The sequence below is a fragment of the Aedes aegypti genome, chromosome 3 (assembly GCF_002204515.2).
Source record: "Aedes aegypti strain LVP_AGWG chromosome 3, AaegL5.0 Primary Assembly, whole genome shotgun sequence".
Classification (NCBI taxonomy): Eukaryota; Metazoa; Arthropoda; class Insecta; order Diptera; family Culicidae; genus Aedes; species Aedes aegypti.
Window position 1 is genome coordinate 132,494,602 of NC_035109.1, and position 12,891 is coordinate 132,507,492.

Genomic DNA, 12,891 nt, shown 5'->3' on the forward strand with positions numbered 1-12,891 from the left:
ATACTGAAACAAAAATATTCGGAAATTAAAGAAGAGCCACGCCAGGAACTTCAATCATGAGGAAAATTTTGAAGATGTTATCGAAAGAAAATTTTCTTATTTTTATTGCTGAACTTCTTTGACTCAATTCAGAAGTACTTTTAATAGATTATAAAACAAAAAGCGTTTCTTATTCACATTTGAAGCCGAAACAAAATTATTGTCATGTAAAAAAAATTATCTTCGATTAGAAAATGTTTACAACTATTCTCCGGCAAAATTGTATAAATCTACTGGCCTCAAAATATGTGTTTCAATAAGGTCTAATGGTGGTAAGAAGACAACTTTGCTGAGAAACTTGAAAAAAAAACACAAATACCTATTTTTGATGGGCCACCCTTAATCAATTAACGAAAAAATGCCCTAAAATGATAAATTAAAGAGCTAGAAAAAAACTTTTTTGGTCAAATCAGCTTAAAATTTCCTGATCTTCAAATTTGTAGAATAAACTATACCGATATTCTTTGAAATAAAAAAGTTTTGATAATTATATTGTTTCACAAGGGACCACCCTAATTTCCGTTCCGACCAAAAAAAAATGTTTCAAAAATAGGAACAACTTTGTAGAACATCATTTTTACGTAAAATCACAATTGATGGTGTGAGTTCCATCTTTCCTCCTAAAACCCCAATCCGTCCCACTGTGCATTGGCTTTCTCATCGCCAAGATAACATCATTTTGCAGTTCATTCTATGTGTAACAATAACAAATGATATACTAATATATGTTCACCAAACCGTAATTTGTTTACCTTTTCTGATTATTTTACATGCAAAATTATTTCCAGAATGCCCATTCGCCCAACCATGGTGGGGTGAGCGGATCATCAGTAATAACTTAATCTATTCTCCAAACAAATGGGATGAAATAATCTATAACAGGAATGAACCGTCTCATTCATACTATTAGTGCTATTACACATATTTGATAGTATTATAATAGTGAATAGAATCTGTTGAAGATATTTAATCAATTTTACACAAAAGTTAAACAAAAGCTTCGTAGGATTATTCCTAAAAATATTTTTGAAAGAAACTCATAGTTTAACAACTTCAAAATCTTTGCCTAAAAATTTAGCCATACAAAATTTGAGTGCAAACAAGCACAATTTATTAGTTTCAGTCCATTGTGTGAGAGAAAATGAGTACACATAAACGTGGAACAAAAGCAGTGTTTAGGAATAATATCTACAGCTGAGGTATCTTTGCGGGTCCATATCTCACTAAATTACCCTAAAACTAATGTTTCCCCAACTGATTAGACAATGCTGAGATTTTCCACGAAAATTCGGTTACCCTTACCTTGCCTAAAGCACTATGCTTGTTTGCACCATCTCGATCGTGTCACGTTCGACCTCTGTTGACTGTAGACAAAAGCAATAGCTACGTTTCATTTGATTGTGCTATTTAAGTTACCAACCGTAGATATTTATCAGATAGTTGATTGTGATAGATCAAAAGAGGTGCATCAAAATGAAATATTATTGGTTTGGAGTGCTTGAAGCTATCTTTATAGTAACTGTTTCACTACAGGTGTGGACGCAGGGAGTTGTTGTAAGGTGTGCAAAATCAACGATAAATAATTATTTTTTTGCAGATTTCGACGGCACAAGGCAATGAGGATCCACAAAATTCTAGAATAAAAAATAATGTAACGGAAGAAGGACACACTGCACAACAATCTGTCGCAATTTATAATTTAAATGACTTCTTAACATATTTCGGAATGCATCCAATAGAAAATTCAAAGCAAATACGTAACACTCAGTCTGATAAGCCATCAAAACTACAACAACACAACACAAATAATCGTCATTGCAATTGCCATCAAGCATTGCGAAAGCAGCCTATTCAAAGATCTTCAAATTGTGTGAGAAGATTTCTGGTGAAACAGTTGCAGGAAACCAATGAAAACATTAATTGTCTTTTGGGGTGTCTCGCTAGAAACAGTATCAAATGCAAATGTCCTCTTCCAGCCAAGATACATTTGAACTTGAATGGAGACCTGGACTCCTACGGCTTCGAAAAAGATCACTCTCAATCAAGCGAAACTCATGTTACCAACGATGCGATGTATCCATGCTCTTGTGGAGCTTGCATGTATGAACCAAAGCTACCGAGTGATGAAGCTTCTCCTAAATTCAACAAAAGAATGCTAGTTGATGAGCCGCTAGTATACTATCGAATCCATTCGTCGCCGACCGATGATAAACTCGATTGGAAACATCTTACTGATATACAGCGATTCCTAGCTAATAGTCATGAAGAATTTGATGTCGATCGGGACGATCATACTACAAAAGCAACTCGAAAAAGAAATTGCAGAGAAGCATCGACTTCCGTTTCACAGTCTTTGAGCAGAACAGCAAGTTCTGAAACACAGAATACTCCAACATGATTTTTTTTGGATGCTGTAACGAGTAATTATATGTACATATTATAGGAAACCAACGTATCGTATCGAATACATCAGACTTGAAGAATGTATGTTTCGTATAGTAATTTTACAAATCAATTTAAATACAGAAAAAGTAATAGTAATAGAAGTTGAAGAATATTTTGGGATAAACATTATATGTAAGTTACTGGAGTACATCTCCTGACAATTATGATCCAATAACATCCATGTGGAATCGGTTCTGAAAGTCCAAGCATCTAAGTCTTTGTGATTTTTATATGTTTGGATGTCTCTTGCCACAAGAATGTATGAACAGTTATTCTGATCCTTCTGGAATACCGGAGTTGCCACCAGAAAACCTGTATAAGGGACTAATGGACTGTCGTTTCTATTCGGGTTTTTGTATATCTTTGTCTCCCAAATTGAACAATTTAACATTGGAAAAAAAAAACTTTTACTTGAAATGATCATAGTTTCATTTGTTTTAATTTTAAAATGCCATATAATATAAACTTTCACAATGTCATTAACTAAGACGTGCTTTGAGTATGGAATAGTTCAACTGTTTTCATTAAAAGTGCATTTCATCATGAAATTTCTAATTTTCTTGTACATATAAAGGTATGTTGTCTAACAAACTGATGAATAAATTAATGCCCGGATATATATTCTTAACTGTTTCATCTTTTTATCTGTGAAGACCTAATCTATTACCCCGATGCCGACGCATCTGATTAGCATCTATCATAGCTCTCTGAAGGTAATCGGCCACGCATCGTTGTTGTCTCCATCTAACGCACAAGATTCCACGGGTGTCATTTTTGCTGATTATGCAACATTATGCATACAGGGAGGCAGGTTTGTTTTTGGTGACACTGACTGGTACGGTAAATTGGCCTCCAAATGCAACTGCTGCTTCATCGTCGTCGTTGTCGGAATGGGTCTCGCTGAGATAGCAGAAAGCACAGCATGGGTTCCATGGGAATAGTTGACAAATAGCTCTGCATCAGATATCACCATGTGGATCTTCTATGTGTTGTTATCAGTTATTCTAACCAACTCTATTTGCCGATCGGTAAGTGCACAGCATCGGGTCAACATAGTTGACGTCAACGGCGAAACACAATCCCGGACGATCCATTCCATGCTGAAGACACATCTAACGACTGCCAGCTTCGGAATACGTTGCCACAATCAAGACGCGCATTCCATCGAAAAACGTGCCAATTCTGTGACACCATCAGGTCGACGATCGCCCCTGTTGGAAGTTATGCTGCGCATTCTAGACACGATTCAGTTGGTGCCGAAAAAACGGTCAAGGAGATCAGTAGTGGCTGAACTGCCTAAGTGGAGGAAGTCACTATCGCCGGAAAGGCAGACGTTGCTAAATTCTCTTGACCCGAGCAAGGTCAAGTAGCAATCTCATTCTCACTTTCTTCGTGTTTCGTTTTTGTGTGCTGATAACATGTGGTGTGGTTTATCAAATGTCCGTTTGCCTGTTCAGTTTTGGTGGTTTTGGTGTCACGTGGTGCATTTATGTTAGAATACTGTTGAAAACACATTATTGTATTGACTTACAGTTTGACGTAAGCAATTGAATTAAAGCTGTAGTATTACTGTACTTCACTACATGTTAGTATATAAAAGCACATAATTCATCAGAAGCATTTAATGACTGTTACTCACTCTGAAAAAAATTAACTGTTCTAAGCTTTCTGAAAATTAAAAAAAGTTCCAAAAGTAGTCGCATGCTACAGTTTGGTATATTGATAATTCGAAAAGTACCATTCATTTTTTTATTTTGGTAATTTGATTCTTATATTAAACCACATCATTTCATATTTTTCGTAAACTATTTTCAGTTTGAGTTGCATTGAAACTTAATTTTCAAAGTCAACTCTTCATAACTCGATATTGAAGGGACTATCGAGTTGAGCAGGTATCGAGTAAAATATCACAAAACCAATTCACATGGACCACATGATTATTGAGTTGAAATCGCATACAGGTCAACTTCTACGTCCAAAAGCCTCTCGGGATGTAGGGGTAACGCACCCTATCTAGTGAACATGGAGTCGTGAGTTCCATTCTCACCGAAAACACGTTAAAAAAGGCAAATTTTGCATCAATTTATCATTTTAATCCAATTACAAAGTATATGTAATGTTTAGTTTTACGGTAGTTGTTCAGAAAAAAAGATATGCAGGAGATCTCTAAAGATAACGACAAGAATTTCTTGTAAATATCAGACGGTTTGGATTTCATAAGAATGTTATGAAAGAGAGAAAACCAGTCAAAAAAGCAATTCTCAAGCGTTCTCTTATGAAATTCGTACGTTATTTTCGGTTCAGTGTATGGGTTTGAATTGAATCTAGAAGCTATTTGTAACATAGGTTGGTTGGTTTGACTTTATTAACGAGATTTTTAGCCCTGGGCTAGTTCATCTCGGGACCAACGGCTTTACTTCCCTTCCGAAGGAAGTCGTCACTATAACTTTTTACGTCATAAGTGACTATGTCGGGGATGGGATTCGATCCCAGGTCCTCGGCGTGAGAGGCGAGTGTTCTAACCACTACACCAGGTCCGTCCCCTTATTTGTAACATAATTTTATTGGTTTCTCGTGTATAAAGTATCATCGTACAGTTACCCCCACAGTTATGGATCAGCTAAGGGTAATTTTTCAGAACAAAATATGATTAAAAACATGGTGACGCTGTACAAAACAAAATTACTTCCCTGGCACTACTAAATATAGTTGTTTTTGAGAATACACCTCAAAATACCCGGTTATTTACGAAAAAGTGTCGATTTCGATGGAAATTGCAAACGATGTCCACCCCACAGATGTGGATCAGTGGGAGAGAAGGATTCGTATTATGGATCAAACCGACTCATATTATGGATCAAAGCACTATAACAGCAATTTATCTGCGAGGTAAACGAATGGTGTGCTAGTGAATGCATACGTTATGGCGTTTGTTTCGGAATCGTCTTATCTTTGATTCATAACTGTGTTATGTGTTTCAATGCCCCACAGTTATGAATCAACGCTTCTGGGAATACGGATGACATTTTATTTCCTACGAACGGAAAAAATATGCTTAAACATATTATAATTGATTGCGATGCTGTACAGATTTATGTTTCACGTTAGTAAAATGTGTTCTGCGTAATTGCAACTATATTTGATGAGATATTCCCGTTTTAATCCAACTCTGATCCATATCTGTGTGCTATCCATAACTGTGGGGTGACTGTACCTGCTACGCGATAATCTAATGCTAAAACGAGAGCTGATGTAAAGAAATGTTGGCACTGTTTCGATGAAGTTTGACAACCAAATTTGCTAGTTTAAAAGAAAAATAAAATTGATCTAATTGGAATCTATACGGGATAATTGTGAATAAGAAAACATTTGCAAAACTTCTAATGGTCCTCAAAAAAACTAGACATCCACACGATTAAATTAGATGTAAAACAAAGAAAATGCTACTCATGTCACAAATTTTCTTCTTATCTTAAGGCAAACTAGATTGCGTGCAATTCACTGAGAATCGTAGAACCAAGATTTAAGCGAAGTATGCACTTCAACAGAAAAGTAATCGCCTATCTCGATGCGTATAAAATTTCTTGCAAGAAATGGTCAAGAAAATCATTTTTCTTTGATCGCAGTACGCAGTTGAAAAGAAATGTCATTTCAAGTGGAGCTCACTGTAGAAAATTTCTTGGCCATTTCTTCCACAGAAATTTTTACTTTTCTTGAGCGGAACAGCATACTTAGCTTTATAAAAAAAAAACGATTAGGGTTTATTAACAAATTTCATAACGCCAAAAATGGCTCGTAACACTTTTTGTACAAATATTTTAAAAATTTTGAATGAGCCGTAACATTACGAGGACACCCACCCCCTTTAGCGCAGACTTCATGTACCGTGGTGAATCAAAATCCGGACGGTACCAATACCCGGACACTCTGATAATATTTGTTAATTAAAGGCAAAATTATATGTTAATATGTGTATTTTTATTCATTACTTTGACTATGAAAACAGCTGATCATGTTACATTTAATGATAATCTAGTTACCCTTGCCAAATAATATAGAATAATAAAAACAAAACAGTTGCCCCTGTTGAACGTCTTTTCACCGCGGTGCAATTGATTTTTTCGTTAGCGTCGACGAACGCACCCTCAACGTTTATTACCTATAATGTTTTAAAATTATATTATTCGTGCAGTGATTTCAACATAATCGTTCGTTGAGTTATTGTTTAACAGTTAAGTGGCACCACATTGCAGATCTACAAGATAAATACAAGTGGTAAATGGTGAAAATAGGCTGTCAGGTATTGGGGCCAAGTGTTTGTAAATCCGGACATTGAAATGAAAACGTTTATTTCGTAGGGTTTACAAGAGAAAGTGCAGGGAAGCTTTTAAGATTTTCGTAACAGAGTTCAGAACAACGCAGTGCATCGTTTCATGCAGAAAAACTGAAGTAATTAGTGATGATTGCAGTTCAAATCGCAGAGATTTCAGTACTGGTAACGAACCGCTCAATTTGAACAGATCTTTATGTTTAAACCATAACAGAACATATTCTCTCAACTAATCTTTCAATAGAATGTGAAATTGAGTGCATTTAAAAAGTTTAATACAGTTTAATTTGACAATTCCATGTTAAAACATATCTGTCCGGATTTCGAGTCAAAAGTGTCCGGATTCATCGACATGCTTTGCCGCAGGTGTGCAGATTTAAAGACAAGAAACGTTTCATTGTTTTAACTATTTTCAATATAAAGTCTCAAATTTCATCGTAAAATTTATCATTTCTACTAAGCTCAAACATAAAACTGTTCGTAATGTAACGTGGCTCTGATAAATTCCGAAGTAAACATATCGTAAAAGCAGGTCCGTCCCACTCGGGCTCAGATTCGGTACCACTTCTAGTACTGCATTTGGTCCCTCGGTAGTGCAAAAGGTACCCAAGTTTGACAGATCGCAGTACACTTTTCACGGCATTCTAGATTACCTTATGAGCCATACAATTTTGGGCAATTGCAAGGGACATGGAGGTCTTTAATTTGTCTTTGGTAAAAGGGTTTTAAGGTGAAGATAAATCGAAGCCAAAGTTCAAATTTTCAAGAGCACGGATCTGGAGAACCAAAAATCCGTTGAAACTGAAAACTTAATCGATTGGTCACTAGCTGGTGGTGACCAATCGATTAGGTTTTCAGCTCAAACGGATGTTTGGTCCTCCAGATCCGTGCTCTTGAAAATTTGAACTTTGACTTCGATTCATCTTCACCTTAACCCTCTAATACCCAAATTTTTATTTTCGATTTTAATATTATTTTTCGTTATCTAAAATCGTTCTAAACACGTTCTGGGCAATTATTTTTTTTTAATTCGTGAATTTGGCGGCATCCACAAATTACGTAACGCTCGAAGAGGGGAAGGGCGTAGGCTCGAGCGTTACGACTCACACAAAATTTTAAAAATTTCCATACAAAAAGCGTTACGGGGGGTCGAAAATTTCCAATTTTAGCGATTTTTTTAGGATGCCGCCTTTTTGAATTTTGGTTTTTGATTTTTATAATTTTTATTTTTGAACATCCCTAGCTTTTTTCATTTTTTCTTGAAGCCTTTTCTGGTTGTTAATTTTTGGCAATAATAAAAATTTAAATTTTTGCGGTACTTTTAAAAATATTAAATTTTCAATTTTTTTTTCGGAGCGTATTTTATTTTCCGTGTAACTAACGTAAAAACAGGTTTGAAATTATTTTGATACCACCAGGCTCTTTTTTGTGATAGGTCGATCGTAGAGAAATATAAAAGGTGTGATTTTTTTTATTACACGTTAAATTAACCCCGGGCATTTATAGGGTATATAAGAATACAATTTTTCAAACAATTTTCAAAAATACAAAAAAGTTTCAAATCATAAAAATCTTTTTTTACATGCGTGTTATGAGTCAAGGTTTAAGCCAAAAATAGAATAATTTTGATTTCCGAGCTACGAAAAAATACACAAAATTCCAAAGTGTACCCCGTCTAAAGACGAGGTTGGGTATTAGAGGGTTAAACATTTGTTCCGCCTTAAGTGTCCGGGTATTGATGCATCACGGTATACGCGCTTCATATCAAGAGCTTGAGATCAGCTTGCCATGAGCGCACAAAAATAATCGCGCGCTTGAGCACGTGCTATGGTGAGACAATTTTTTTCAGATCTCATGTAGCAATGTACCGTGGTGAATCAATACCCGGACGCTTAAGAAGAGGCAAATGTTTGAACTCTATTTTAAACAAGTATTTTATGAATTAAATCAAAGTGTTATATTGACACATATAGTTATACACTTGATCTTGGCATACCGATGATTTTTATGTTAAAAGATATGAAAATATCATGAAAAACATTCAAATAGTCAAGAATGTCTGGTCTTTAAATCCGGACAGCCGACTTATACTTGGTTTTAAATCCGGACACTTATGAATCCAATTCCGAACACCTGTATTGTTATACGATTTATCGGAATAAAATCGACAAAAGGCGTATTCAAATTAATTCTTCTGCCACATTTATGATCATTTAATCAAAAATTTGATACAGACGTTTTATTAACGAAGCAAATTAAACAAAAAATCAATAGGTATGTGGTTAGCTTACCTCTACTGGCTCACGACTCATGCGAAGGCATTGAGATTGGGTATTTTGCGTTTAATCAGTATCAAATAACAAGTCACACTGATTTCTTAGCACTTGAAATCACTCGTAACTCTCTAATAATAGTATTTTCTGTACTTTCATTAAATTTATGTTCCAATTGTTAATTCACAAAACAAAACACCGTGCTTTAGAACAATGTCCGGAATAAAAGTCACTTGTTCGTAATCCCGGACAGTCTCTTCTTACACTGTTCCAAGTATATTTTCACGTTATATTAGAAGTGAAGTGCTTCTAATCTTCTAACTACACGTTTAATTCACTGTTTTATTCAAAACACTAATCCAATTTAAGCATTTAATTGTAAACTAAACGTTGTGATGCGTTCGTAGACTTCTTCTAAAATTACCCACACCACAAAGAAATCACGTCAAATTGGAGCAACTTTGATGAAACGCTAGTTTATAAGTTCATATGAACATTTCGTTTCGTCCCGTTACTCGTACAAAGTAAGTCGGATCAATCCGTAGCAGCTTTCAAATCAACTTTGTTATCAAAAAATCAGTTGCATGAGAGTGCAGATTTGTTCGCATTAAAATCTACACATACGCATTGCATGCTATTTTTCATCATATAAAATGTGCACGTATATTGCATCCACTTTTGTACGTATAAGTTCTTTTCGTGACATACGATACGTGAAACTTTGCGCATGTGTAAGCATCGCATTACGCAAAAGATGATTTCGTTATGCGTACATAGGGGAAGACGGGGTAAGAGTGCCCGCCGGGGTAAGACCACCTCAGTTTGGCATGAAAATGGCGATTTTCTTAAAATTTCACCAAGCACTTTCCAGAAACACAAGATTTTTGACATTACAAAACATTAAGGGCGATATGTACATTAAATTTTTCTTAACAAATATCAGAAACAAAGTTTCTGCTCGTCGATATTGAATTTGATCTAAATTTAACAGATGCTCTGTTCATTTAAGGATTTCGAAAGGGATTTTGTTGTAAAAACATAACAAACTACCCGTACATGCTTTAACAGAAAAGCGATATATGCTACAGTGAAGTGAAATATGAATTGTAAATATTTAGCTTTGAAATAAGGCCATAGTTTTGAAAATTGCGTAAGCGGGGTAAAGCCGATCACTGTTGATGGGGTAAATCCGCCACCCCTAATTTATACCAAATAAAATGCATGAACCATTTCGAAAGTACATTACTATTCGAGTAAAATGAAATCAATTTTGTTTAAAATATATTTAAGTTTTTTGATTTATTTAATCCTAAAAATAGTTCAATATCCCCGTTAGTCAATGTAGAATTCATAAAACATTATATTTTTTTAGAATCACAGGGAACTGATATATTTTTTCGCAAATTGTGTACAAAAATCGTGGGGGTCATTTTTACCCCGTGGGTGGGCGATTTTACGTTTACCCCGTCGCTAAAAATACTCGTGACATCACTTTTTCAAGCACCAAGAAATATATTTTTTTATACAAATACAACACTTGTGATATTTTTTTATCATACTCAAGACCTCAGCCAACCTGCACCTTTTGAGTTGAGAAGCCAAAAAGATAAATTATCGGGCTAGTGGTTACTTGGGTGCATATCTGAAGTTGGTTATTTATATGGGAGAACGGTTTTGGTGTATTTCAAATGATCGATATTGTACTTTTGGCCTAGTTTTTCATCACAAATGTTAAACCCGTTAAACCTATAGTTTTAAAACCAAATTTTCAAAGTAGCTTATAGAAGTTTCTAAACAAATCATTGGGATTTTTTAGATTTTTTTTTTGGTTTAGCTCTTTTAAATGAGAAAAATAGAATGGGATATTATTCTAAGTTGTACATTGCTTCCAGAAAAAATGTACGTTCTAATCCTTTCCACTTAACTTGTAGGCTCCAGCATTTTTCAACGACCGTCGGCTACAACCGTTGATGGTTTCATCGCTTGAACAAACACTGGACGATGACTTTGGCAGCAACACCCAAGAGCAGTCTGATTCCCAGTCTATAGAATCGGCAGAACACACTTCGAATGAATCATCTTCTTGGTACAACCAACAACAGCCGGCGTCCACCAGAAGCGTCGAAGACTCCAGTGAGAAACTCTACGATCTGCTGTTGAAAATACTTAAAGTTCTGGACGATCAGGCCTATAGAGACGCCGAACGCAACCGCCGACTGGAACAGCTCCGCAATCCGGGTGTGCTTTCGCTTGAACACGATTACGACGATAGTTCGCTGGAGAACACCAACGGCAGCGGGGTGCATTAGTAGCAATGGTCAGCTGCGTAGATGCATTGTGTTTATTCGCTTCAAGTTCAATGGTAGGAAATTGCTGGTGATGACGGAGCAGCAATTGTGTACACGGCAGCGATAATGTGTACAACGGTGCATATCGTTTAACCACAGACACATAGACGTAACACTTAGAACAAGTTGCTTTAAAATCCATCGCCCGCCACTAGTTGTGAGGTTTGTAACTAAGCGAATTTAAAATGATCGTTAAATGATTGATCGATGGAAATTTCGGCAGTGTTACGTCTGTTTGTCTGTGGCTTAACTATAGCATAGGCATTGACATTCAATTAGCTATTTTCGCTGTAGGTTTAGTTTAGTTCTCTTTGTTACCAATTTCAATTGAAGTTTTATTTGTACAAACATTTGCTAGGGCAACCTTAGAGGAAATTAGTTTCATACTAAACTTAACAATGATGAATGGTTTGATCGTATAGTTACTATTAGGTATGAGTTCAGCGGGAAAAAATACACAGAATAGTCGAAAGTTATGCTTTCTCTGAGATCAAAGTGTGTAATAAAATTGTTGATTTGTCAGTTGAATAATTATTTTGTACTATTATTAAAATTCGAAAGAACATGGACACAGGAAATGAATGTACTCAGCTATACACTGGTACGGTGGAAGATATTTGAGTACTTTGTTCAAAATTCATAGGTTGTTAGTTTAAAAATAACCATAGCAAAGAAATGACTCTATTCAAATGTTGGCATTACATTTGTTTACTAAGAATATCTATTTTAAGATCAAGTATTACGTCAACTAGACTACGGTGTTTCTGTCCACTAAGCAGAATGCTTATAAGCTCAATTTCATGCCCAATTGTTCTTCTATATTTTACCACTCACTTTCGTATTATGACATCTTTTCAGTTCTAATAATTTCTACACTTGCTACATGAATGACTAAAAGATCTTACTCGAATACTTAAAATTATGTATGACAAATCCATCTTTGGAAAATGGCTTAGCGATCATATTCATTACGCTATTGCAATCAGTTACGTTCTTCTCAAACATGCCCACAAAATTTCTACAAGTGAGCTCATGTCAGAAAATCAGTGTTTGGATTTTGATCCGAATAAGCTGATCGAGCTATACTCGGAGAGTATAACAGTTCGCAAACCATAACAGTTCGTGGTACATCGCAATCGGAGAGCCCTATGAATGTAAACATTCACTCTCTCGATTGGTACGTGGCACGAGAGCGTTCAAGAGCAGTAACTCTCACAGACTGCAACAGCCATTCGGGTGATTAATGTTTTGCATCAAATTGGTAAGAACTTTCATATTTTTTGGTAATGCTGTCTTTAACAACCTAATTATAATCTATTGGGCCATTGAACACCCCTTTGGTTGCAAACATAGCACAGAAAACAAAAAATATTCGTTTCTGTTTCTTGATCAGAATGAGAGTGGGTCAGTGAATGTTACAAGTGTTGACACACAGTGATCGGCGCCAAACAGTGGG

At 35.6% G+C, this 12,891-nt stretch overlaps 1 protein-coding gene across 1 annotated transcript; it reads left to right on the top strand.

The window, feature by feature from the left end:
* Window positions 1-1,090: 1,090 nt before the first annotated feature.
* LOC5571085 lies at window positions 1,091-11,874 on the top strand. Its single transcript, XM_001659476.2, has 2 exons — window positions 1,091-3,512; window positions 11,019-11,874. The coding sequence occupies exons 1-2, from the start codon at window positions 3,456-3,458 to the stop codon at window positions 11,394-11,396; spliced, it is 435 nt and encodes a 144-aa protein (XP_001659526.2). The 5' UTR covers window positions 1,091-3,455; the 3' UTR covers window positions 11,397-11,874.
* Window positions 11,875-12,891: the final 1,017 nt, after the last annotated feature.

Excerpts from the sequence above, each read along its gene's own strand:
- LOC5571085 (XM_001659476.2), top strand. The coding sequence starts at position 3,456 with ATGTGGATCTTCTATGTGTTGTTATCAGTTATTCTAACCAACTCTATT. Across the intron at positions 3,513-11,018 it reads CCAACTCTATTTGCCGATCG|GCTCCAGCATTTTTCAACGA; the intron begins GTAAGTGCACAG and ends CTTAACTTGTAG.